This window comes from Petromyzon marinus, unplaced genomic scaffold (assembly GCF_048934315.1).
Source record: "Petromyzon marinus isolate PM22_M1 ecotype Great Lakes invasive population unplaced genomic scaffold, UKy_Petmar_22M1.pri1.0 PM_G_Scaffold_20, whole genome shotgun sequence".
NCBI lineage: Eukaryota > Metazoa > Chordata > Hyperoartia > Petromyzontiformes > Petromyzontidae > Petromyzon > Petromyzon marinus.
In genome coordinates this window covers 828,836-852,661 of record NW_027422762.1, presented here as the reverse complement: position 1 = coordinate 852,661, position 23,826 = coordinate 828,836, and the positions used below count along the sequence as shown (strand labels likewise).

Here is a 23,826-nt window from a genome sequence, read left to right as displayed (position 1 = left end):
ACCGCCGCGTAGAAGGGAAACAATAAAATAATAAAAATATAAAACAATAAAATTCTCACGACGTTTCGACTGAAACACAAGAAGCAATCATCATCAGGTGTGAAAACCACAGCAAGAACATTTGAAGAAAAAAACGCCACTTTTTTCAAATGTTCTTGCTGTGGTTTTCACACCTGATGATGATTGCTTCTTGTGTTGCAGTCGAAACTTCGTGAGAATTGTATTGTTTTATATTTTTATTATTTTATTGTTTCCCTTCTACGCGGTGGTGACTTTACCGAAAGAACCAAGAATATAAATCCCTGCAGTCACGAAAGCTTTAAATCAACAGAAAGACACTTACTTAAAACTGAACACCCAAAACATTTTAACCGCGGTGGCTAAAAGTCTCCACCCTGGCCACCATTTCGCCAAGAACATTGAACGCAAAACATAGCGTTAAAACGTTAAAACAATGTTAAAACAGCGTCAAAACAACGTTAAAACGTCAAAACAACGTCAAAACGTCAAAACAACGTTAAAACGACGTCAAAACAACGTTAAAGCAACGTTAAAACGTCAAAACGACGTCAAAACGTCAAAGCGACGTCAAAGCAACGTCAAAACGACGTCAAAACGACGTCAAAACGATGTTAAAACGACGTCAAAACGACGTCAAAACAACGTTAAAACAACGCCAAAACAACGTTAAAACAACGTTAAAACAACGTTACAACAACGTCAAAGCAACGTCAAAACAACGTCAAAACAACGTCAAAACGACGTCGCTCAAAAAAAAACCCCGCTTATTTTAAAATCCTCGGGTTCAAAAGCGTCGACGTCTGGATCCTCAAACCAGTCAAAGATGTTGCCCCACTCTTTTGCAGGACGCTTGCCGGGAGGCAACGCAGGGACCATCCTCCCTCGTTTCACCTTTCTCGTCGACGCGGCTTTTCTTGAGACCTCGCTCGCCTGCGACAAGCGGACACATCGGAGACGCCACGACAACACCGCCATCGTCAACGGCCGCAAAGACGCGGGGACGCAAACGCAGAGGCGCTCGTAAAGAAGCACGGCGAGATGCTCCGCTTGGGATCACGCCGAGAGACGGTGAAAGGAACAACGTTTTCGTCGTCCGTCCAGCCCGCACCTCCTCCGATTGGCACGGTTGGCTACGCGCGGTGGTGCCAAAGAAGTTCAACACGTACGTACGCACGTACGTACGTACGGACAACACGAGGGTCAGATAATGTACATGGGGTTCGTGGCGACGCACCGTGGTGCCAAAGAAGTTCAACACACGCACGTACTGCACGGACAACACGAGGGTCGGATGATACACATGGGGGTTCGTGACGTCGTTCAAACTGTCGAGAGAAGCCGGCCTGGGCAGGAGAGGGACGATGGGACGATGGTCTGGGAAAAAACGGACCGGAGCGGCGCCCAATGGAAGATACTCGGCCGAGGCGGCGCCAACCGAGGAGACGGAGCGACGAGTTGAGCCCCGCGTGCACAGGCGCTAAGTGTGGATCGTTATAGATCTGCAGGATCGCGAGAGAGGTGGCGATTGCGCGGGGAGGCCTCCGTCTGGAAAGTGGAATGATTACAGCCGACGGGAGTCTCCATGCCACAAAAACAAGAATGTAGAAGCGTGAAAACGAGGGCTCCAAACATGTGACACGAACACAATATTATTGCAAACATTAAACAGCGTTTACATAAAAGAGGGGGGGAGGGGGAGCACTCAAAAGCTCCACACTTGATAGATTCAAGAATCCATGGCTGCACTGCCATCTCCTGACCACCTCGTAGGCCAAGCCTGGTAGTCCCCGGCAGTCTCCCATGCAAGTATTGCACCGGCTAAACCCTGCTTGGCGTCTGAGATCTGATAAGAGTGGGCCCTTTTAAAGATCGGTCAAAATTGTTGGCTTAAATTGGGTGGGTGACCGATCGGGTGACCGGCATTGACGCTGCAATACGCGGACTGGGAATGGGAGCGACCGTCTAGAAGCAATGCAATGAGATAAGCAGACAATAGAAGTGACGCTGCTATACGTGGACTGGGAATGAGACGCCTAGAAGCAATGCAATGAGATAAGCAGACAATAGAAGTGACGCTGCTATACGCGGACTGGGAATGAGACGCCTAGAAGCAATGCAATGAGACAAGCGGACAATAGAAGAAATAAAACTAACTTTCGTGTTGTTTTATTTTTACCGAAAGAACCAAGAATATGAATCCAATACTATGCAGGCATATCCTCGGCAACTTCGCAGCAACACCTGATATCGTTAGCAGACCCCCGCAAGGTATATTCAACATTTGCCACGAACAATTTTGCCAAGAATTTAAAGTGTAGTGGTAAAGCCTCACTCGGATTGTGTCCGTGTCATCGTCATCGGAGTCACCTGACCCCTCGGCATCACCAAGGTTCTGAGGGAAATGTAAACAGTGATTAGAAACAAATTAACTTGGGCAGCTTCAGAGGTCAAATCAATTTCTAGGTTCACCTCCTCCAACCACATTTTGCCACACCGCGTGCACTCCAGCCACGACCAATTTCATTCCACAAATGCCTCAATGACGTAGCTGCTGCAACTTGGCACAGCCACGTTTCAAAGCTTGCCTGAGTCGTTTCAAGGCCCCGGTTACGGATATTCAGTTGAGGAAATTGTTTCCATTAAAAGTGAAGTCACTTGATGAAGTAATCAATCCCATTCATTAAAACAGCTCATTCGGGGGGGGGGGGGGGGCGACGGAGCCGGGGGGGGCGACGTTTCGGCCACAACACAAGCAGCCGTCCTCAGGTGAAGCAACAGAACTGTCGGGAAGACGGCGCTCCAGTGAACACCGCTAAGCTTGGCAGCATCTTTTAAGCTGGGTGGGAGGAGCAGAGCACCTTGACAAAGGAGTTTATATATCAACAGAAGGATTTAGCATTGAAGTAGCTGTGTTAATGTGTTGGATTAGCAGGGTGTTAAAGTGACAAATTAGCATGTAACTGGGAGATTAGCATGATGTTAATGTGAGGAATTAGCATGTAACTGGGAGATTAGCATGATGTTAATGTGATGAATTAGCATGTAACTGGGAGATTAGCATGATGTTAATGTGAGGAATTAGCATGTAACTGGGAGATTAGCATGATGTTAACGTCAGGGACTAGCATGTAACTGGGAGATTAACATGTTATTGTGAGGAATTAGCATGTAACTGGGAGATTAGCAGGATGTCAATGTGAGGAATTAGCATGTAACTGGGAGATTAGCATGATGTTAATGTGATGAATTAGCATGTAACTGGGAGATTAGCAGGATGTTAATGTGAGGAATTAGCATGTAACTGGGAGATTAGCATGATGCTAACGTGAGGGACTAACATGTAACTGGGAGATTAGTAGGATGTTAAAGTCATAAATTAGCATGTAACTGGGAGATTAGCAGGATGTTAGTGTGAAGAATTAGCATGTAACTGGGAGATTAACAGGATGTTAATGTGATGAATTAGCATGTAACTGGGAGATTAGCATGATGCTAACGTGAGGGACTAGCATGTAACTGGGAGATTAGCAGGACGTTAACGTCAGGGACTAGCATGTAACTGGGAGATTAGCAGGATGTTAACGTGAGGCACTAGCATGTAACTTGGAGATTAGCATGATGTTAACGTGAGGGACTAGCATGTGACATAAACAGTTCAGGTTGAACCTGGTCCAGGCACCATTGGTGCCGCGTCAGCGAAACCTCGACATCCACATGAGGAAGACGTCGGAGACTCTCACCTTGCCTGCTGCCCTGGCCTTGCCGGTTCGCTTGGACAGGATCGCGCCAGACGCACTTTCTCTCAGCTGTTCATCCGCCTAACGAGCATTCGTAAATATCGACGACGATAAATCTTGATTTAAAGCTTTCGTGACTGCAGCGATTCATACCCTTAGCTCTTTTGGTGAAGTCACGTTGAAGGGAAACGATAAAATATACGTAAAACAATAAAAAAAATTCTCACGTTTCGACCGTAACGCAAACGGTCGTCATCAGGTATGAAAAAACCAATGGCAAGAAACATTTGAAAGAAGTGGCGGTTTGTATTTATTTTTAAACGGTGCTTGTATTTATTTATTTATAAACGGTGCTTGTATTTATTTATTTTTTAAACGTTAGCGCCACGGAAAAAAGCGATTTGGCAGTTTGTTTATAAGGAAGAGTCAATCCATGTTCGTAAAAGATCCTGCAATTTAACAAAACATATTCGGCCTTGCTGGAATACGGCGTTAAGACAAAAGGCTTCCTGAAATTTTTTTACGTAATTTACTTTACAAAAAAAATCAGTTCTCCCGTGCGCACATCGCACGGGCAAATCTGAAATCTGCGTCGAGGTGTTGCACGTTGAGATGTTTGAGAATTCAGAAACCCGTCCCCCTGGTCACGGGCATGCTTTGTGAGCGCTCCGTCTCTGGCACATCCATCCTACGGTTATTTAACAAAATGCTTCAAGCTCGCCACGATGTTTATTCCACCTCCACGCACCCAGTGACCTCGGCCTTTCGTTCCGCTTCATGGTGATGGAGACTCGCATTAAACTGCAGAGTAGAGATTGTTTGTTTTATTTAAAATTTATATTTTAATGCCAATTGTCAAATTAATGCCTTAAGATTCCAATTACACAGCCATGCAATTATCAAGCAACTATTTTCATTAGATTATAGCAAATGTTTAATTATCTGCGGCATGCCAGTCAGCCCCCCATAACGGGAAAGGCTCTCCCCCCAGTTGTTCCGGCGTTGAGTGTTTTGACTGCGCGCCGTACATTAGGAGGAATGCCTCGAATCAGCACGAACATCCACAAGTGACCCTGGCATGAGGCGAATCATCCCTGGGGTCAAGCGAGCCGCTCCTTCCCCTACGAGAGTGGATCGAGTCCCATTGCGGCGTCCAAAGAATCTCGATCAAAGCGGTCGCGTTAACTCACCGTCAAATCCATGCCTTCCGAGCTCTCAAAGTCCGACCTGTAGGGTGACTTTCGCTTTTTATTCACCATCTTCGCCGTGGCAAGGGGCTCGCGAACGCCCTTGGAAGCCGACTTGGCCACTGTTGCTGGTGCGGGCAAAGGTGGAGTCTTGCAGATCACACGGACACACAGACAGAGATCCCACATTTAGGTCTCGCAGGCTGTAGGAGTGAAGTCTTGTAGGTCACACGACACACAGACAAAGATCCCACATTTAGGTCTCGCAGGCTGCAGGGGTGAAGTCTTGAAGATCACACGACACACAGACAAAGATCCCACATTTAGGTCTCGCAGGCTGTAGGAGTGAAGTCTTGCAGATCACACGACACACAGACAAAGATCCCACATTTAGGTCTCGCAGGCTACAGGAGTGAAGTCTTGTAGGTCACACGACACACAGACAAAGATCCCACATTTAGGTCTCGCAGGCTGTAGGAGTGAAGTCTTGCAGATCACACGACACACAGACAGAGATCCCACATTTAGGTCTCGCAGGCTGTAGGGGTGAAGTCTTGAAGGTCACACGACACACAGACAAAGATCCCACATTTAGGTCTCGCAGGGTACAGGAGTGAAGTCTTGTAGATCACACGACACACAGACAAAGATCCCACATTTAGGTCTCGCAGGCTGTAGGAGTGAAGTCTTGTAGATCACACGACACACAGACAAAGATCCCACATTTAGGTCTCGCAGGCTGTAGGAGTGAAGTCGTGTAGGTCACACGACACACGGACAAATATCCCACATTTAGGTCTCGCAGGCTACAGGGGTGGAGTCTTGAGATCACACGACACACAAAGATCCCACATTTAGGTCTCGCAGGCTGCAGGAGTGAAGTCTTGTAGATCACACGACACACAGACAAAGATCCCACATTTAGGTCTCGCAGGCTGTAGGAGTGAAGTCTTGTACATCACAAGACACACAGACAAAGATCCCACATTTAGGTCTCGCAGGCTGTAGGAGTGAAGTCTTGTAGGTCACACGACACACAGACAAAGATCCCACATTTAGGTCTCGCAGGCTGTAGGGGTGAAGTCTTGTAGATCACACGACACACAGACAAAGATCCCACATTTAGGTCTCGCAGGGTACAGGAGTGAAGTCTTGAAGGTCACACGACACACAGACAAAGATCCCACATTTAGGTCTTGCAGGCTGTAGGAGTGAAGTCTTGTAGGTCACACGACACACAGACAAAGATCCCACATTTAGGTCTCGCAGGCTGTAGGGGTGAAGTCTTGTAGATCACACGACACACAGACAAAGATCCCACATTTAGGTCTCGCAGGGTACAGGAGTGAAGTCTTGAAGGTCACACGACACACAGACAAAGATACCACATTTAGGTCTTGCAGGCTGTAGGAGTGAAGTCTTGTAGATCACACGACACACAGACAAAGATCCCACATTTGGGTCTCGCAGGCTGTAGGAGTGAAGTCTTGAAGGTCACACGACACAGAGAGATCCCACATTTAGGTCTCACAGGCTGTAGGAGTGAAGTCTTGAGATCACACGACACACAGACAAAGATCCCACATTTAGGTCTCGTAGGCTGTAGGAGTGAAGTCTTGTAGGTCACACGGACACACAGACAAAGATCCCACATTTAGGTCTCGCAGGCTACAGGGGTGAAGTCTTGCAGGTCACACGACACACAGACAGAGATCCCACATTTAGGTCTCGCAGGCTGTAGGAGTGAAGTCTTGTAGGTCACACGACACACAGACAAAGATCCCACATTTAGGTCTCGCAGGCTGTAGGAGTGAAGTCTTGAAGGTCACACGACACACAGACAAAGATCCCACATTTAGGTCTCGCAGGCTGTAGGAGTGAAGTCTTGTAGATCACACGACACACAAAGATCCCACATTTAGGTCTCGCAGGCTGTAGGAGTGAAGTCTTGTAGGTCACACGACACACGGACAAAGATCCCACATTTAGGTCTCGCAGGCTACAGGAGTGATTGTAGGTCACACGACACACAGACAAAGATCCCACATTTAGGTCTCGCAGGCTACAGGGGTGCTGTGCCGATCGCAAACGCCGAACATCGGCGCCTAACGCAGCGGGATTTATTTAACGAGCCCGACTCATCGAGTAGAGACCCAGAAAAATCTGGACTTGAAGTTGTCGCGACCGCAGGGACCCACGCTCTTTGGTTCTTTGGGTAAAAGTCACGCGGTAGGCAGAAAACAAAATAAATTAAATCACGACGTTTCGGGCGCGCGACGCCGGCGACTTCGGGTCGGCTGCGACACGTCAATGTTGGCTTCCACACGGGGATGAACGCGAGAAATCAAATCGCCACGGCAAAGCTGCGGGCTCATTTGAGGGGCGAGTTCCATCGGCAAGCGGGAGCCAGTATATTTTTTCAAGTAGTGGTACCCCAAACTTTCGCGGCTTCTTAAAAAAATCCCTTTTCACACCACCACCAGCATGTGGACTCCACCTTGCCCCCTCGCCAGCCTGCGCAGGTTGACCCTCTGCCCACCTTTCATCATGCTAAGTCCGCCTATTAAATGCTAATTTTTACGCTAATTCCTTTGTCAAGGCACCTTAATTACTCTCACACAGCTTAAAGGTCCGCGGTCTGAGCGTGGCTGTGTTTCACTCCAGCGCTGTCCTCGAGACAGTCTGGACCCTTCACCTGATGAAGGCCGCTTGTGTTGTGGCCGAAACGTCGTGATTTTTGATGTTTTATTTTTTTACCTACGTGGTGACTTTACCGAATAGAACCAAAGAGTATGGATCCTTGCAGTCACGAAAAATTCAAATCTAGAAGGGAGCCAGACTCTTTGTGACTTTCGGTAAAGTCACGTGGTGGGTGATAAAAATATGAAATAAAAACATTGAAATAAATCACGACGTTTCGATTGCAACACAATCAATCATCATCAGGTGTGACAACCACAGCAAGGACATTGTTTACTCAAGTGGGAGAGAGACCAGGGGTTAGTTAACTGCCCGAACCCTGGTCACTCTGTCTCTCTGTCTCCGTGTCTCTGTGGCTGTCTCTCCGTCTCCGTGTCTCTGTGGCTGTCTCTCTGTCTCTGTGGTTGTCTCTCTGTGTCTCCATGTCTCTGTCTCCGTGTCTCTGTGGCTGTCTTCTCTATCTCCGTGTCTCTGTCTCTGTGGTTGTCTCTCTGTGAGTGTCTCCGTGTCTCTGTGGCTGTCTCTCTGTTTCCGTGTCTCTGTGGTTGTCTCTCTGTCTCCGTGTCTCTGTCTCTGTGAGTGTCTCCGTGTCTCTGTGGCTGTCTCTCTGTTTCCGTGTCTCTGTAGTTGTCTCTCTGTGAGTGTCTCAGTGTCTCTGTCTCCATGTCTCTGTGGTTGTCTCTCTGTCTCCGTGGTTGTCTCTTTGTGTCTCCATGTCTCTGTCTCTGTGGTTGTCTCTGTCTCCGTGTCTCTGTGGCTGTCTCTCTGTGAGTGTCTCCGTGTCTCTGTGGTTGTCTCTCTGTGAGTGTCTCTGTCTCCGTGTCTCAGTGTCTCTGTGGTTGTCTCTGTGAGTGTCTCCGTGTCTCTGTCTCTGTGGCTGTCTCTCTGTCTCCGTGTCTCTGTGGTTGTCTCTCTGTCTCCGTGTCTGTCTCTGTGGTTGTCTCTCTAAGTGTCTCTGTGGTTGTCTCTCTGAGTGTCTCCGTGTCTCTGTGGTTGTCTCTCTGTCTCCGTGTCTCTGTGGCTGTCTCTCTGTCTCCGTGGTTGTCTCTCTGTGAGTGTCTCAGTGTCTGTCTCTGTGGTTGTCTCTGTCTCCGTGTCTTTGAGTGTCTCCGTGTCTCAGTGTCTCCGTGTCTCTGTCTCTGTGGTTGACTCTCTGTGTCATTCGTGTCTCTGTGGTTGTCTCTGTCTCCGTGTCTCTGTGGTTGTCTCTGTCTCCGTGTCTCTGTGGTTGTCTCTCTGTCTCCGTGTCTCAGTGTCTCCGTGTCTCTGTCTCTGTGGTTGTCTCTCTGTGAGTGTCTCAGTGTCTCTGTTGTTGTCTCTTTCTCAGTGTCTCTGTCTCTGTCTCTCTGTGAGTGTCTCCGTGTCTCTGTCTGTCTCTCTGTCTCAGTGTCTCTGTGGTTGTCTCTCTGTGTCTCAGTGTCTCTGTCTCTGTGGCTGTCTCTCTGTATCTGTGTCTTTGTCTCTGTGGCTGTCTCTCTGTCTCTGTGGTTGTCTCTCTGTCTAAGTGTCTCTGTGGTTGTCTCTCTGTGTCTCTGTGGCTGTCTCTCTGTCTAAGTGTCTCTGTGGCTGTCTTCTCTATCTAGTCTCCACTGGTGTTGGACCAGATGACGCCTTTTGGCCCTTAGTCTCCACGAAAAGCCGTTTCGGGTGTGGACCAATCAAATTCAAGGACAGTGCATATTATTATCAGAGTTGTCTCTTTTGTTTGCATTTTGACTGCTTGTGTTGTGGTTATTGCAAACATGATCCCTTGTATAAAGGTGTCAGTTTTGGTGCCAGATAAAAGGGTAAAAATCTATTACATTATAAGCTACTCAAGGAAACTTCACGTGCATCTCTGTACGTGTTTCCGTGCCTCCCTATCTGTGTGTCTGTCACGTGGCTCAGTATCTCAGAAGAGTGGGGAGCGGTAGCGTAGCGGTTAGTGCGTCGCGCTACGAACCCCGCGGCCAACACCGTCAGTGACGATTATCTGAACCGGTCCTGGGTCTCCCCTAGGTCGACTCAAGCTCAAATGAGTACCTGGTGTAGCGGTGTGTAGTAAACATCGCGAGCACTGGGGAGACAAAGGCGGTCGGGCGTGGCGCCGGTCACCCACCCCCTCGTGTGCCGTTCCGGCCTTCATAGGTGCTGCTACTCGCTAACAGCACTTGCCCCTGCAGTCTGTTAAGGCTACACGGTGGGGAATCTCTGTCTCTGTGTCTCTGCGTGCATCTCAGTGTCGACTACTTTCACGATAATTGAACTGCAGATCCGTGGAGTGTTTCACGGGTAACGCAACTGAGCGGACCGTCTCTCGGTTAGATTTGTATGCGGTGTGTGACCGTGCAAAACGGAGCGCTCGCTCTGCCTTCACCAAATTGTCACCGTTCTGATTTAAAGCTTTCGTGACTGCAGTGATTCACATTCTTGGTTCTTTCGGTAAAGTCACCACGTAGAAGGGAAACAATAAAAAATATATAAAAAACAAAATTATTATTTTATTGTTTCCCTTCAACGTGACTTTACCGAAAGAACCAAGAATATGTCACCGTTATGTTTCTACGATGAGTCTTTAATCTGCTGCGTGACTTGGCAACGTGGCTCGCCTGCCACAGCGTCACCGGGGATCGTGAGGCTGGGGTGAACGTGAGCGCGGCGACTCCCAACGACAATTCACCAAATGGGGAAGATCCAAGCAAATGGTGCAACAAACGGGAAACTTACCGACGTTCGCGCACGTTCAAGTGCTTCCTGATATTTGTGGTCGAGAGAAGAATAGTCTTTGTCTTTAGCTTCCAGCTTCCGGTCACACTCGCGCTTTACGTCAGGGATTGCCGGAAAAACAAAAAAAATCGCGAAACATTTTAACGGCATTTACCAACTGCACAAAACACTCAGGAAATGCTTGTAAATGTGTGTGTAACACTTGTAGATGTGTGTGTAACACTTGTAGATGTAACACTTGTAGATGTAACACTTGTAGATGTAACACTTGTAGATGTAACACTTGTAGATGTAACACTTGTAGATGTAACACTTGTAGATGTGTGTGTAACACTTGTAGATGTAACACTTGTAGATGTAACACTTGTAGATGTGACACTTGTAGACGTAACACTTGTAGATGTAACACTTGTAGATGTAACACTTGTAGATGTAACACTTGTAGATGTAACACTTGTAGATGTAACACTTGTAGATGTGACACTTGTAGATGTAACACTTGTAGATGTAACACTTGTAGATGTAACACTTGTAGATGTAACACTTGTAGGTGTAACACTTGTAGATGTAACACTTGTAGATGTGTGTGTGTGCTTGGGCTACGGTTAAAATTGCGTCTCGATGTTATCTTGCGAACATGTCGCGAACACTGTAGGGGCGGAAGACGGCGCTTCGAAAATTCTAAGACGGACTCGCCGCTGAAAATAAATAAATAAACCTGCAAGATAAGTAAGTTGAAACATAAACGCCGGCGAATGTACGTTCACAGAGCTCCAACGCATCTGTCAATAAAACCGCCCTAAAGAGGAACAAGATAAGACACGAAGGGGCCGTCTAGAACGCTCTCCCTTTTGATATTAGGAAGCTACCGGAGCGACTCACTTTGAAATCTAGATTCGAGGAAAAACTAATTTCTACCGGACATCTGTGAAAGAGAGCTTTACGGCTCATCTGATTCCTCCTGGAGTATAAATAAATATTCAAATTGTTGCTGCTTAGTCTGTTGTCCTCCCACCTACGCCTACGGTAAACACGGGTTGGCTACGTACGGTGCGAAAGATGTTCAGCATTAATCGGATGGTAACACCGGCATATAATATATATAAATATCGATTTAAAGCTTTCGTGACTGCAGGGATTCATATTCTTGGTTCTTTCGGTAAAGTCACCACCACGTAGAAGGTAAACAATAAAATAATAAAAAATATAAAACAATAAAATTATCACGACGTTTCGACTGCAACACAAGAAGCAATCATCATCAGGTGTGAAAACCACAGCAAGAACAATTTGAAATTTTCTTGCTGTGGTTTTCAAATGTTCTTGCTGTAGTTTTCACACCTGATGATGATTGCTTCTTGTGTTGCAGTCGAAACGTCGTGATACATTTTATCGTTTTATATTTTTATTATTTTATTGTTTCCCTTCTACGTGGTGGTGACTTTACTGAAAGAACCAAGATTATGTTCCTGTTGCTGTTAAGAAGAGGGCCATTGCAGAGCGTGCTAAGTTATTTTACAATCCACCACTGCCAATGAACTATCAGAAGACAAAAAGGCATTTCCTTATTTTCCTTTTACAAACTTTGCAGTTATTTTGAAGCAGCTTAAAAAAACACGTGAGGGCGTATCCAGGACGAAGTGCCAACTTCCGCACGTTACCTTCCACTCTTCCACCACCGCAGTCATTTCTGTGATTTTGAACTGTGCGGTTTCTTCCGCTCTGATTTTCGCCTCCTCAATCTCAGCTGAAATGTTCCGGGATCTTACCTGGAAGAGGGAGATTTCAACAACGGTCACGCTATGCGCCTCGGATTTTGACTCGGTTAAGAAATTCATTACGAAATGCCGTGAAGGCAAAATCTTTGCCGCTTTTTTATATATATATAACATCGACGCAAGTTGACGCTCCACGTGTAGAAACGTAACATCTGCCACGGCACCATTAGGCTCTACCGCACTTGTGTAAATCACAGCTCGCACGCGACAACACGCAGCATCCTCTTCGTCATGAGCGGTGGGTTTGGCTGTCTGCGAATCCGGCACCCTTCGAAGCAAGGCCAAGGTCGTTGATCGTTTGCGGAAACCCCCCGAACCCAACTTCTGTTGATAAGGAGGGGTCAAGAAAATACACGGAAATCAGGTTGCGCAAACCTGCGACTGAATTGCCCTCATGTGAGCGGCGAATCTTTGGCCGGGCGCTCCGGTTTCGATATACCGGACGCAAAACGCTCACGGATGATGGGGACGTGGCCAACGATCTCCAAGCAGAACTCTTACGTGATCGGTAAAAAGAACTCGAGACTTGGTGAGGTTTTTACTGAATAAATGGCACTCTTATTAGTTTTAGCATTAACTGCTTTTTGTTGTGTTTAGGGTTGTTGTCCTGTCCCCCCCCCGCACCTCCGATCAGCACGGTTGGCTACGTACGGCGCGGAAGAAGTTCAACGTACATACGAAGACTCGCACGTAAACCCATAGACTCACACAGAAATCCACAGACTCACACATAAACCCATAGGCTCACACAAAAATCCACAGACTCACACATAAACTCATAGACTCACACATAAACCCATAGACTCACACAGAAATCCACAGACTCACACATAAACCCATAGACTCACACAGAAATCTACAGAATCACACAGAAACCCATAGACTCACACAGAAATCCACAGACTCACACATAAACCCATAGACTCACACAGAAATCCACAGACTCACACAGAAATCCACAGACTCACACAGAAACCCATAGACTCACACAGAAATCCTCAGACTCACACATAAACCCATAGACTCACACAGAAATCCACAGACTCACATAAACACACAGACTCACACAGAAATCCACAGACTCACACAGAAATCCACAGACTCACACAGAAATCCACAGACTCACACAGAAATCCACAGACTTGCACATAAACCCATAGACTCACACATAAACCCACAGACTCACACATAAACCCAAAGACTCACATAAACCCACAGACTCACACATAAACCCATAGACTTACACATAAACCCACAGACTCACACATAAACCCATAGACTCACACATAAACCCACAGACTCACATAAACCCATAGACTCACACATAAACCCACAGACTCACACAGAAACCCATAGACTCACACATAAACCCACAGACTCACACATAAACCCATAGACTCACACATAAACCCATAGACTCACACATAAACCCACAGACTCACACATAAACCCACAGACTCACACATAAACCCATAGACTCACACATAAACCCACAGACTCACACATAAACCCACAGACTCACACAGAAATCCAGACTCACAGAAACGCATCATTTGCTGTCTTTCCCCCGCACCTCCGATCAGCACGGTTGGCTACGTACGGCACGGAAGAAGTCCAACGTACTATACATTATACTCGATGCGATTTTTTTTACCAAGACTAAAACTGGAGGTAAACAACATTTGTCAATATACATTATTGGAAACCTCATTTGCCAGCAACAAAATATGATAATTGGTTTTTTACCCTTTTATCTGGCAACAAAACTGACACCTTTTTTACAAGGAGTCATGTTCACATTGACCACAATACCTGCGGTCGGAACGCGTCTTCTGGTCCAACACCAACGTGAGACGAGGCTCTAAAGAAAGCTGTCTCGAGTGTGGACCAATCAATTTCAAGGACAGTGCCACATACATTATCAGAGTTGTTGTTTTGTGTTTGCGTTCCGACCGCAGGTATTGTGGTCAATGTAAACATGACTCCTTGTAAAAAAAAGGTGTTAGTTTTGTTGCCAGATAAAAGGGTAAAAAAACAATTATCACAACAACATTTGTCAAGTTCATTTCGCAAACCTCCTCCAAGTGTCTTATCTGCTCCATGTAGTCCGCTAACTCCGCGATCGCGTTGTCGCGTGCTCGGTCGTCCTGCCGCTGCCGCTCAAGCGAGTCGATCTCAGACTCCAAATCCTTGATCTGCAAAGTGAAGTGAACTCGGTCAGGGCGAACATTTGCAGTCACGGTAACGACTGCTTAGGTTTTTAGATGTTAAAAAGGGGGTTGTTTTAGAAGTGCTGTCAACGTTAATAGGTCACCACGCCCTGTCTGCTCTTTATAAAGTCAACAACAACAACGCCGGACTTACACATTCTGTAAGTCCGTTAAAAATAATTAAATTTATGCAAACCAACACACCTGGTGACGACCGTTTGTGTCATGGTCGAAACGTCGTGATAATTTTTTTATTGTTTTATATATATTTTATTGTTTCCCTTTAACGTGACTTTAACCGAAAGAGCTAAGAATATGAACTTACTGTTAAATGAAATACAGTAAGCTTTATCCACGGTTGTCCTTAGCCTCCCCCGCACCTCCGATTAAGAACGGTTGGCTATGTGCGGTGGGAAAGAAGTTCAATATACGGGTGGAGGAGTCCATGTTATAATCCGGGAAATACGATATACAATTTTTTTTATCAGCCGGTGTTAGTGAAATAAGAAAGTCGGTGTCTTTTTTTGGTATGAAAAATAACAATAGGTTTTACCTTTTCTGGGTATATACAAGAGGAGGTGTTTTTTATTGTTTGCATTTTTACTGCAGGTATTGTGGTTAATGCAGTGACATGAAAGCTCGTAAAAAGGTTTCAGTTTTGTTGCCAGAAAAAAGGGGGAAAATCTCTCTTATTATATTTTGGTACTGGCAAAGGAGGTCTAATGATGATGTAGATGCTCACCCCGAGCCCTCATTACTTTGATAGTGGCATTGTCTTTGAGCTGTGTGACGCCTTTTGGCGTCATCTGGTCGAGCACCAAATGGGTCAAGGCTCAAAAGAAAGCGGTCCCTTGGTGTGGACCAATCAGTTTCAAGGACAATGCATCATATTATCATAGTGTGTGTTTTAATAATGATGAAGTATGTGTTTTGTTTGCATTTTGACTGCAGGTATTGTGGTTAATGCAGCGACATGAATCCTCGTAAAAAGGTTTCAGTTTTGTTGCCAGAAAAAAGGGGAAAAACCCCTATTATTATTACAGCAGCAGGTGTTTAAGATGTTCCAACTCCAAGTAGACACCTTCTGCAAGGTATCAAGCACCGCATTAACCACCACGTACCTGCGGCGAACACATCGAACGCAAACACGCTCCGGTAATGATACATGCGTTGCCACGGAAACGTTTTGGCGCTCACCTTGTTTTCATTGCGGCTGTCCTTCCGGCGGTGCGCCTCCCGCTGCTCGTCCAGCTCGTGAACCTGTTGCGGTTCGCGTGCAACGGACGTGTTAGGGGTTGATAACCCTCGCCTCCTGATTGAAACGAGGCTCGCAAACTTCTTCTTAAAACAGACCGCGCGGCAAAACACTGCCACGGACTGCGTTCATCGCCACCATGCGGCCGCTTTGCCACCGACCAACGAGTGTAACTGTCCGAGGTGACCGACCGGTACTATTCAAGCGCGGCGTCTTTAAACGTTGAATGTGTCAGGTGACACAATTAGTGCTGGAAATGTGCACCGGTCAAGCCCTTATCAGTGTCTACCTTATCACGGACCAATTCAGAGCTTATCGGTCACCCCGTGCCTTTATAAATCTCAATGTTCATCCTATACACTACACACTATACACGACACTATACACTACACTATACTACTATACACTACACTATACACTACACTATACACTACACTACACTATACACTACTATACACTATACACTACACTACACACTATACACGACACTATACACTACACACCGGTCAAGCCCTTATCAGTGTCTACCTTATCACAGACCAATTCAGACCTTATCGGTCACCCCGTGCCTTTATAAATCTCAATGTTTATCCTGTACACTACACTACACACTATACACAACACTATACACTACATACCAGTCAAGCCCTTATCAGTGTCTACCTTATCACGGGCCAATTCAGACCTTATCGGTCACCCCGTGCCTTTATAAATCTCAATGTTCATTCTATGCACAGCACTACACACTATACACAACACTATACACTACACACCAGTCAAGCCCTTATCAGTGTCTACCTTATCACGGACCAATTCAGACCTTATCGGTCACCCCGTGCCTTTATAAATCTCAATGTTCATTCTATACACTACACTACACACTATACACAACACTATACACTACACACCAGTCAAGCCCTTATCAGTGTCTACCTTATCACGGACCAATTCAGACCTTATCGGTCACCCCGTGCCTTTATAAATCTCAATGTTTATCCTGTACACTACACTACACACTATACACAACACTATACACTACATACCAGTCAAGCCCTTATCAGTGTCTACCTTATCACGGACCAATTCAGACCTTATCGGTCACCCCGTGCCTTTATAAATCTCAATGTTCATCCTATACACTACACTACACACTATACTATACACTACAAATTCTCGACTCACTGAGAATGAGGTAATGCCCCCCATTAAAGAACTAGAGGAATCATAAATTGATCAGAATAGACTACGTGGCAGTCTGCGTAACAAAAATATACAGGGTGCGTATCTTAAAACTATACTCAAGTTTACTGAAACGCAAAACTTGGGTACACTTTTAAGACGCATTTCAGAATAGTCCTCATTGTTTCAACTGTCACACCAGAGGATTGATCCGTCTACTTCTGGATTGGAAACCTAGTGTGCTAACCAATACATTATGATAATCAATGATTAAAAGCACTTTGTAGAGTACTGTTTTATGTTTCGTATTTACCAAGTTTGTATATTTCTGTACGTGGGCTTCAAGCTGTGCCTGATGTTGCGTTTTGGCAGATTCCAACTCTTCCCTGGATTAAAAGAAAAAAAAACATCATTGCAGGCGTAGTGATCGTCCCACACGATTCCCCGGGACAGAGTAATCAAGAAGGCGGGAGCAAACACATCCACGCGACGATTGGTTAGGGAACGGGGAGCCAAGAGGATTGGCCCGGAACATTCAAAAGGTAAAAGAGCGAGAGGGTTGGGTGGGCATCAGGTGGGACGGTTAGGCCAGGTTCCATAGTTCCATTTGCATTTATTTGGTATAGCCCTGTGAGCCATTCAGCTCTTGAATCAGGTGCAACCACAACAAACAAAAAACATGAACAAGAAAACATCTTAAAGTGATTATGTGACTGTGCAAACAGAAAATACAGGAAAAAAAAAACATCAAAATATTCCTGAAATAGCACCGTACACCACCAACGCTGTGTGCAAAAATCCCAGTGGGATGCAAGTCAAACAACAACCACCACAAGACAACTTAGATTAAGGCCATCAGTCTAACTCCATACTACAATAAACAAAAACATGGCCAAACCAAATAAACTTTTCAAAATCACCAAAATAAAAGCCATAAATGCAATGTAACAGTGATCATAGGGACTGTGACCGAATTTTTAACAATAAACTACATAAATAACATGCAACACCAAACCCGAGCCATATTTTAGGCCACTGAATAGCAGTGGCAGCTAGGGGTGTACAACTCCTCCAGAGCAGTTTTGAGTGAAGATCTCATAGGTAGTGATGGAGGTTGCAGGTGAGGGTGAGAGAGAGGTGACGATTGGTGGAGTGCAACGAGGGGCGGAGCCAGGAAGAGGTTAAAAGAGGGGGCGGGAGGCGGAGTTGAGGTCGTTGCGGGAGAGAGAGAGAGCTGGGATGAAGGTGTGGACCCATGCCGTGAAATAAAGACCTTACCATGCGGATAAAGGGCCAGAGTCTTCTTTCACAGAGATGGGAGTTGTGTTTGTAACAAAAGTATGTCATCCACAAAAAGGAAAATATTGTGAATTGAAAAGCCCCCCCAAAAAAATAGGCAGGAACAACTTACTTTAGTATTATTATTTGGTTCTTTCGGTAAAGTCACCACGTAGAAATAGAAAATAATAAATTACATAATATCATACGACGTTTCGATTGCAAAGCAAGCAATCATCATCAGGTACAAATGAAAGAGAAACAATTCCTAGTAAACTTAGAAATATAATGCAATACAGCGCAGAAAGTCGGCTGACATAACAGTCAACACCCTACCTGGTTGATTACGTTTAAGAGACAGATAAGACACAGAACCGGAGACACATACATATACAGACGCATAAGCGGAAAGAGTTAACACAGAGACAGAGAGAGACACATGTATGGGCATGGTTCTTTGCGGTAAAGTCACCACGTAGAAGGGAAACAATAAAATAATAAAAATATAAAACAATATAATTCTCACGACGTTTCGACTGCAACGCAAGAAGCAATCGTCGTCAGGTGTGAAAACCACAGCTGGAAATTTTCAACGAAGTTTTTGAATCAGAACTTACGTTAGGTTTTTATTAATCGATTCCAACTTTTGAACTTTGACCTGTAACGCAGCTTCGTTGCGCTTTGTTGTCTGAAAATGAGAGCGTGGATCATTTTGTAAAAACAGTTTTGCGGTCTGCAATGTCCCACAAAGATGTGAATCGTGCGTACGTCCGAGCCAGAATACCTCAATGATGTCGGTAAGTTCCTCGTTTTGATTCGCCACGCGAGAAAACAGCTCGGTCAGTTCCTCGTTTTCCAAAATAACCAGCCCAAACCTGTTGCTGATGTCAAGGCTGCATATTCTGTTAAAAATTCAAGATCGTTCGGGTACTTTTATTTCACACGCGGTTACTTAGCTCCAGGATAAAAAAAAAAAACCATAAGCAACAGTTGTGTAAATCCAAGAGAGGAGCAATTTATTCTCTGGATTGTACGATGCTGTGGAATGCTTGATGCACCATAAACCTTGGCCCAGTGTCAATAAAGCTAACACACACACATCGATATTGGGTAACATTATACTATAATCAGTAAGAACTTGTTTGCGATATCTACTATTTTCAGGTTTTATTTTATCTATCGTTTGAGTCAATTGACAAGCATTCATCCGAGAAAAAATAAAACCATGATTTTTAGACACCCACCGTTCAACAATTCTGTAACTAAACACACTGCCAAACTGTCTCAAAGCTTCACCATTTTTTGTCCGAAAGCTATTTATGGAACCAACGCTTAAGGTACACACACACACACAGACAGACGACATTGCCTGGGACTTGGCACCTGTCAAGCACGCCGATTATTCACCGGCGTTTTATATCTTTAACCCGTCGATGCCATGCGTTTCAATAAACTCTACTTCCCTGGTGTCTACTTCCTGAACTCGGATAACCCTGTAGGGCAGTGGCTCTTCACAACCTGAGGGTGCGAGATTCCCTTTCTGGGGGGGTGCGAGACCCGGCCAGATTTGTTTTCTTTAGAAGGTGAAAAAAAAAACGCAAATTTAGCGCGGATACGTTAGTACAACTACTTTGTTTCATCAACCCCTGTGTATTTATTGTGGCCTTACGTCCCACAGGGGGTGCAGAGGAGTTGCTGTGTACAGTAAAACCTTGGATTGCGAGTAACTTCGCCTGCGAGTGTTTGGCGAGACGGGCTACATTTGTAAATAAATATTAACTTGATAAACGAGCGAGGTTCTCGCGACACGCGCAGCGCACATGTAGACACGCTTTGTACTGCCGGGCGTCACGTGATCACAACTGATGTACCGAGTGCTCTGATTATACGCGAGTGCTTTGGATTACAAAACACGTTTCTGGAACGAATCGTGCTCGCGATCCCACGGTTTCTACCGTATCGACGTCGTACGACGTTGTTAACGGCTGAGAGCCACAGGGGGTGGCAGGCTGCGATCAAGGTGAAGAGACACCGCTCTCGGGGGAAGGACGGCCGGGGGTTGAAACGATAAAAGGGAGAGAGGGCGAAGGGGGAGGAGGGGAACGCCTAAATGCGCCCGAATGAGCGAGCTGAAAAATAACGCTCCAACATTTACCTCTCCTGAGACAGCTCTGATTCCAGGACGTTCGCCGCGTTCAAGGCGTCTCTGAGGTCATTCTCCAAGACGCGCTCTTTTGCTTTCGCTCCGTTGAGTTCGCTCTGGAAGTTAAACGACGCCCCAAGATGCGGCGCCGGGCGACGCGAATTGCCACATTTGTGCGCGTAAAAAAGAGCATCCGCAGCAACGACAATTGACGCAATTCTAACACGCGTTTGCAAACGATAACGCTCATAGGGAAGTGTTGCGCAGGTTATTATTTTACCCGTAGATTTAAGAAACGTTCGAAATACCTTGCTTTCGTTTTTCAGCGTTTCCATGGCGGCTATCCGCTGTTCCATTTGACAGACGGCTTCTTGGAGTGAAGCTCTCTCTCGTTTGAACGCGTCTAAGGATTCCTTCACGCAAGACACGACGCGAGACCAACACCTCCTACGATACCCCAAGATGTGTTTATTGCACCACGGTGGGCGTAAGCTCTCGGATGCCGTAGCAATAGGTTTTACCCTTTTAACTGGCACCAAAAACTGACACCTTTATTCAAGGCATCATGTCTGCAATAACCGCAACACAAGCAGTCAAAATGCAAACAAAAAGACAACTCTGATAATGATATTGGCACTGTCCTTGAATTTGATTGGTCCACACCCGAGACGGCTTTTCTTAGAGCCTAGTCTCCACTGGTGTTGGACCAGAAGACGCCAAAAGGCGTACAACTCAAAAACAACGCACTATCAGAGTATTGAGGGCTCGGCGTGAGCATTTACATTATGAGACCTCCTTTGCCAGTAACAAGATATAGTAATAGGTTTTTACCCTTTTAACTGGCACAAAAAACTCAAATTCAAGGACAGTGCCAATATTATTATCAGAGTTGTCTCTTTTGTTTGCATTTTGACTGCTTGTGTTGTGGTTATTGCAGACATGATGCCTTGAATAAAGGTGTCAGTTTTTCGTGCCAGTTTGAAAGGGTAGAACCTATTAATATATCTTGTTACTGGCAAAGGAGGTCTCATAATGTAAATGCTCTCGGATGCCGTCTGAACGTTCCCTTTCTCTCCCCCCTCCCCCCCCCACGTGCTCCCCAAGCCTCTCGGGAGCTCAACGTGAAACGCCTTGCCAAGCAAAACAAAAAATATTGGGACGCGACCCAAAGGCCGTTGCGAGCACAGCGACGGAGACCGAAGCAGTGGCCGGCGTTCCGTGTTTGATAAAATCGAAAAGCATCGTTAGACCTCCTTTGCCAGTGCCAAAATATAATAATATAATAGGGGTTTTCCCCCTTTTTTCTGGCAACGAAACTGAAACCTTTTTTTACAAGGATTCATGTCGCTGCATCGACCACAATACTTGCAGTCAAAACGCAAACAAAAAAACCTACAATGATAATATATATGTGGCATTGTCCTTGAAACTGATTGGTCCACACCTAGGGACGGCTTTCTTTTGAGCCTCGACCCAATTGGTGCTAGACCACATGACACCAAAAGGCGTCACACAGCTCAAAGACAATGCACTATCAAGGTAATGAGGGCTCGGGGTGAGCATCTACATCATTGGACCTCCTTTGCCAGTGCCAAAATATAATAATATAGGGGTTTTCCCCCTTTTTTCTGGCAACAAAACTGAAACCTTTTTTTACGAGGATTCACGTCACTGCATTGACCACAATATACCTGCAGTCAAAATTCAAACAAAAAACCTACTATGATAATATATGTGGCATTGTCCTTGAAACTGATTGGTCCACGCCAAAAGGCGTCACACAGCTCAAAGACAATGTACGCCTTTTGGCGTCATCTTGTCGAGCACCAATTGGGTCGAGGCTCAAAAGAAAGCCGTCCCTTGGTGTGGACCAATCAGTTTCAAGGACAATGCCACATATATATTATCATAGTAGGTTTTTTGTTTGCATTTTGACTGCAGGTATTGTGGTTAATGCAGTGACGTGAATCCTCGTAAAAAGGTTTCAATTTTATTGCCAGAAAAAAGGGGAAAACCCCTATTATTATTGTAAATCGAAAAGCGATTGTGGTTTTTTTTTGGGTAACAAAGTGCGAGCCCCAATACGGCAACGCTGCATAGCTTGCTCAAGCAGGTGACTTCGCTGGCGGAAAACAATCCCAACGCAATTGAACCATTTCAGAGAAGTGGGGCGGGTGGGAAGATAAATCGAAATCATTTAATGTAGCTGCTACAAAGCTTTGGAACCATCTAGCATCGTCTCTTAGCACCGTCACTCTGTCATCTCTGTCCTCACCTAAACCGACTGTTAAGATCACAAAAGTTTCAAATGTGAATGTAAATAGTACAATCTAATTTATTTATTTTAAAAATGTAAACCTGTGTAATTGTTCAAATAGAATGATTTGCTGAGCCACCATTGACAAAGAGCTTTTTTGGCTCATTGGGCTTTACTTGGCTAATGAACTTGTGAACTACAATCGCGACGTTGAACGTCGTCCGCTCTTCTGGCTGATATTGCGATAGACGACATTGAAATGTGCTCACCAGCGTTTCGCGATGTTTCACGTCGTTATTGTCGCTTGCAATCTTCAAATTATCTAAAAATAATAATCGAATGATAATATTAATCAAGGATTACCAATAAACGTTGGACAACGATGAAAATATATTAAACAGACGTTAACAATGTACACTCCGGATAGAGGTCAAATGTCGCACGTGCGATAAATAATTAACACTCGCAATGGTCACTGACACTCTCAAAACGTTGCCTACCTATTTCTGTATTTTTTTCACAAATATTTATTTCAAGCCTGCTACGAATCTCAGCTTCTTCGCTGCGCCTGATAAAAAAAAACATAACAAGACATCTGCCTCATTTAATTGTTTAAAAAAATGTCATACGCAATGCAGCACACAATCAATGCAAGACGAAAATCATCCCCGTGTAGCCTTAACAGACTGTTGGGTCAAGTGCTGCTCGCGAGCATCATTGAAGGCCGGCACGGTACACGAGGGGGTGGGTGGCCAGCACCACGCCCGGCCGCCTTTGTCTCCCCAGTGGCGATGTTCACACACCGCACCAGGGTACTCATTTGAGGCCGAGTTGAGTGGAGGCCCGGGACCGGTTCGGATAATCGTCACGCGGACGTTGTGTTCGTGATGTGCGGCAGAAGCCAGATTAAACGATGCAGATAACTGCATCGGTGAACAAACTGTACTCTATTATTAGTTCTTTCGGTAAAGTCACCACGTAGAAGGGAAACAATAAAATAATAAAAATATAAAACGATAAAATTCTCACGTGTGAAAACCATATATCAAGAAAATTTTATTGCAGTGGTTTTCACACCTGACGATGATTGCTTGCGTTGCAGTCGAAACGTCGTGAGAATTTTATTGTTTTATATTTTTATTATTTTAGTGTTTCCCTTCTACGTGGTGACTTTACCGAAAGAACCAAGAATATGAATCCCTGCAGTCACGAAAGCTTTAAATAAAAATTTAAACTGTACTGTATTTGTTTTGCTTTACAGATACAACAACAGTCAGAGATGTTCTACGCAATGCAGCGCCTTCCCCTTAGTAGCTCCCAACGTCTGAAATTCACAAACTTGAAAACTCGCTAATAACTTAATTGGGGGAAACAC

At 45.3% G+C, this 23,826-nt stretch overlaps 2 protein-coding genes across 2 annotated transcripts in view; both read right to left on the bottom strand.

The window, feature by feature from the left end:
- Positions 1 to 350: 350 nt before the first annotated feature.
- LOC142912393 (uncharacterized) lies at positions 351 to 23,015 on the bottom strand. The gene is made up of 15 exons (XM_076060565.1): positions 22,952 to 23,015; positions 22,721 to 22,773; positions 20,503 to 20,607; positions 20,207 to 20,310; positions 18,836 to 18,953; positions 18,669 to 18,739; positions 17,087 to 17,159; positions 15,537 to 15,599; positions 14,205 to 14,324; positions 12,013 to 12,120; positions 10,352 to 10,444; positions 4,949 to 5,095; positions 3,762 to 3,839; positions 2,354 to 2,413; positions 351 to 951 (listed from the first exon to the last, which is right to left on the bottom strand). Exons 3-15 carry the CDS (start codon positions 20,548 to 20,550, stop codon positions 769 to 771), a joined length of 1,266 nt encoding a protein of 421 aa, XP_075916680.1. The 5' UTR covers positions 20,551 to 20,607; positions 22,721 to 22,773; positions 22,952 to 23,015; the 3' UTR covers positions 351 to 768.
- LOC142912429 (uncharacterized) overlaps positions 20,598 to 23,826 on the bottom strand; it is a 21,777-nt gene continuing 18,548 nt past the window's right edge. The window contains exon 13 of the mRNA XM_076060626.1: positions 20,598 to 20,607. Within this exon, the coding sequence (XP_075916741.1) occupies positions 20,598 to 20,607 (10 nt within the window). The remainder of the gene's footprint in view (positions 20,608 to 23,826) is intronic.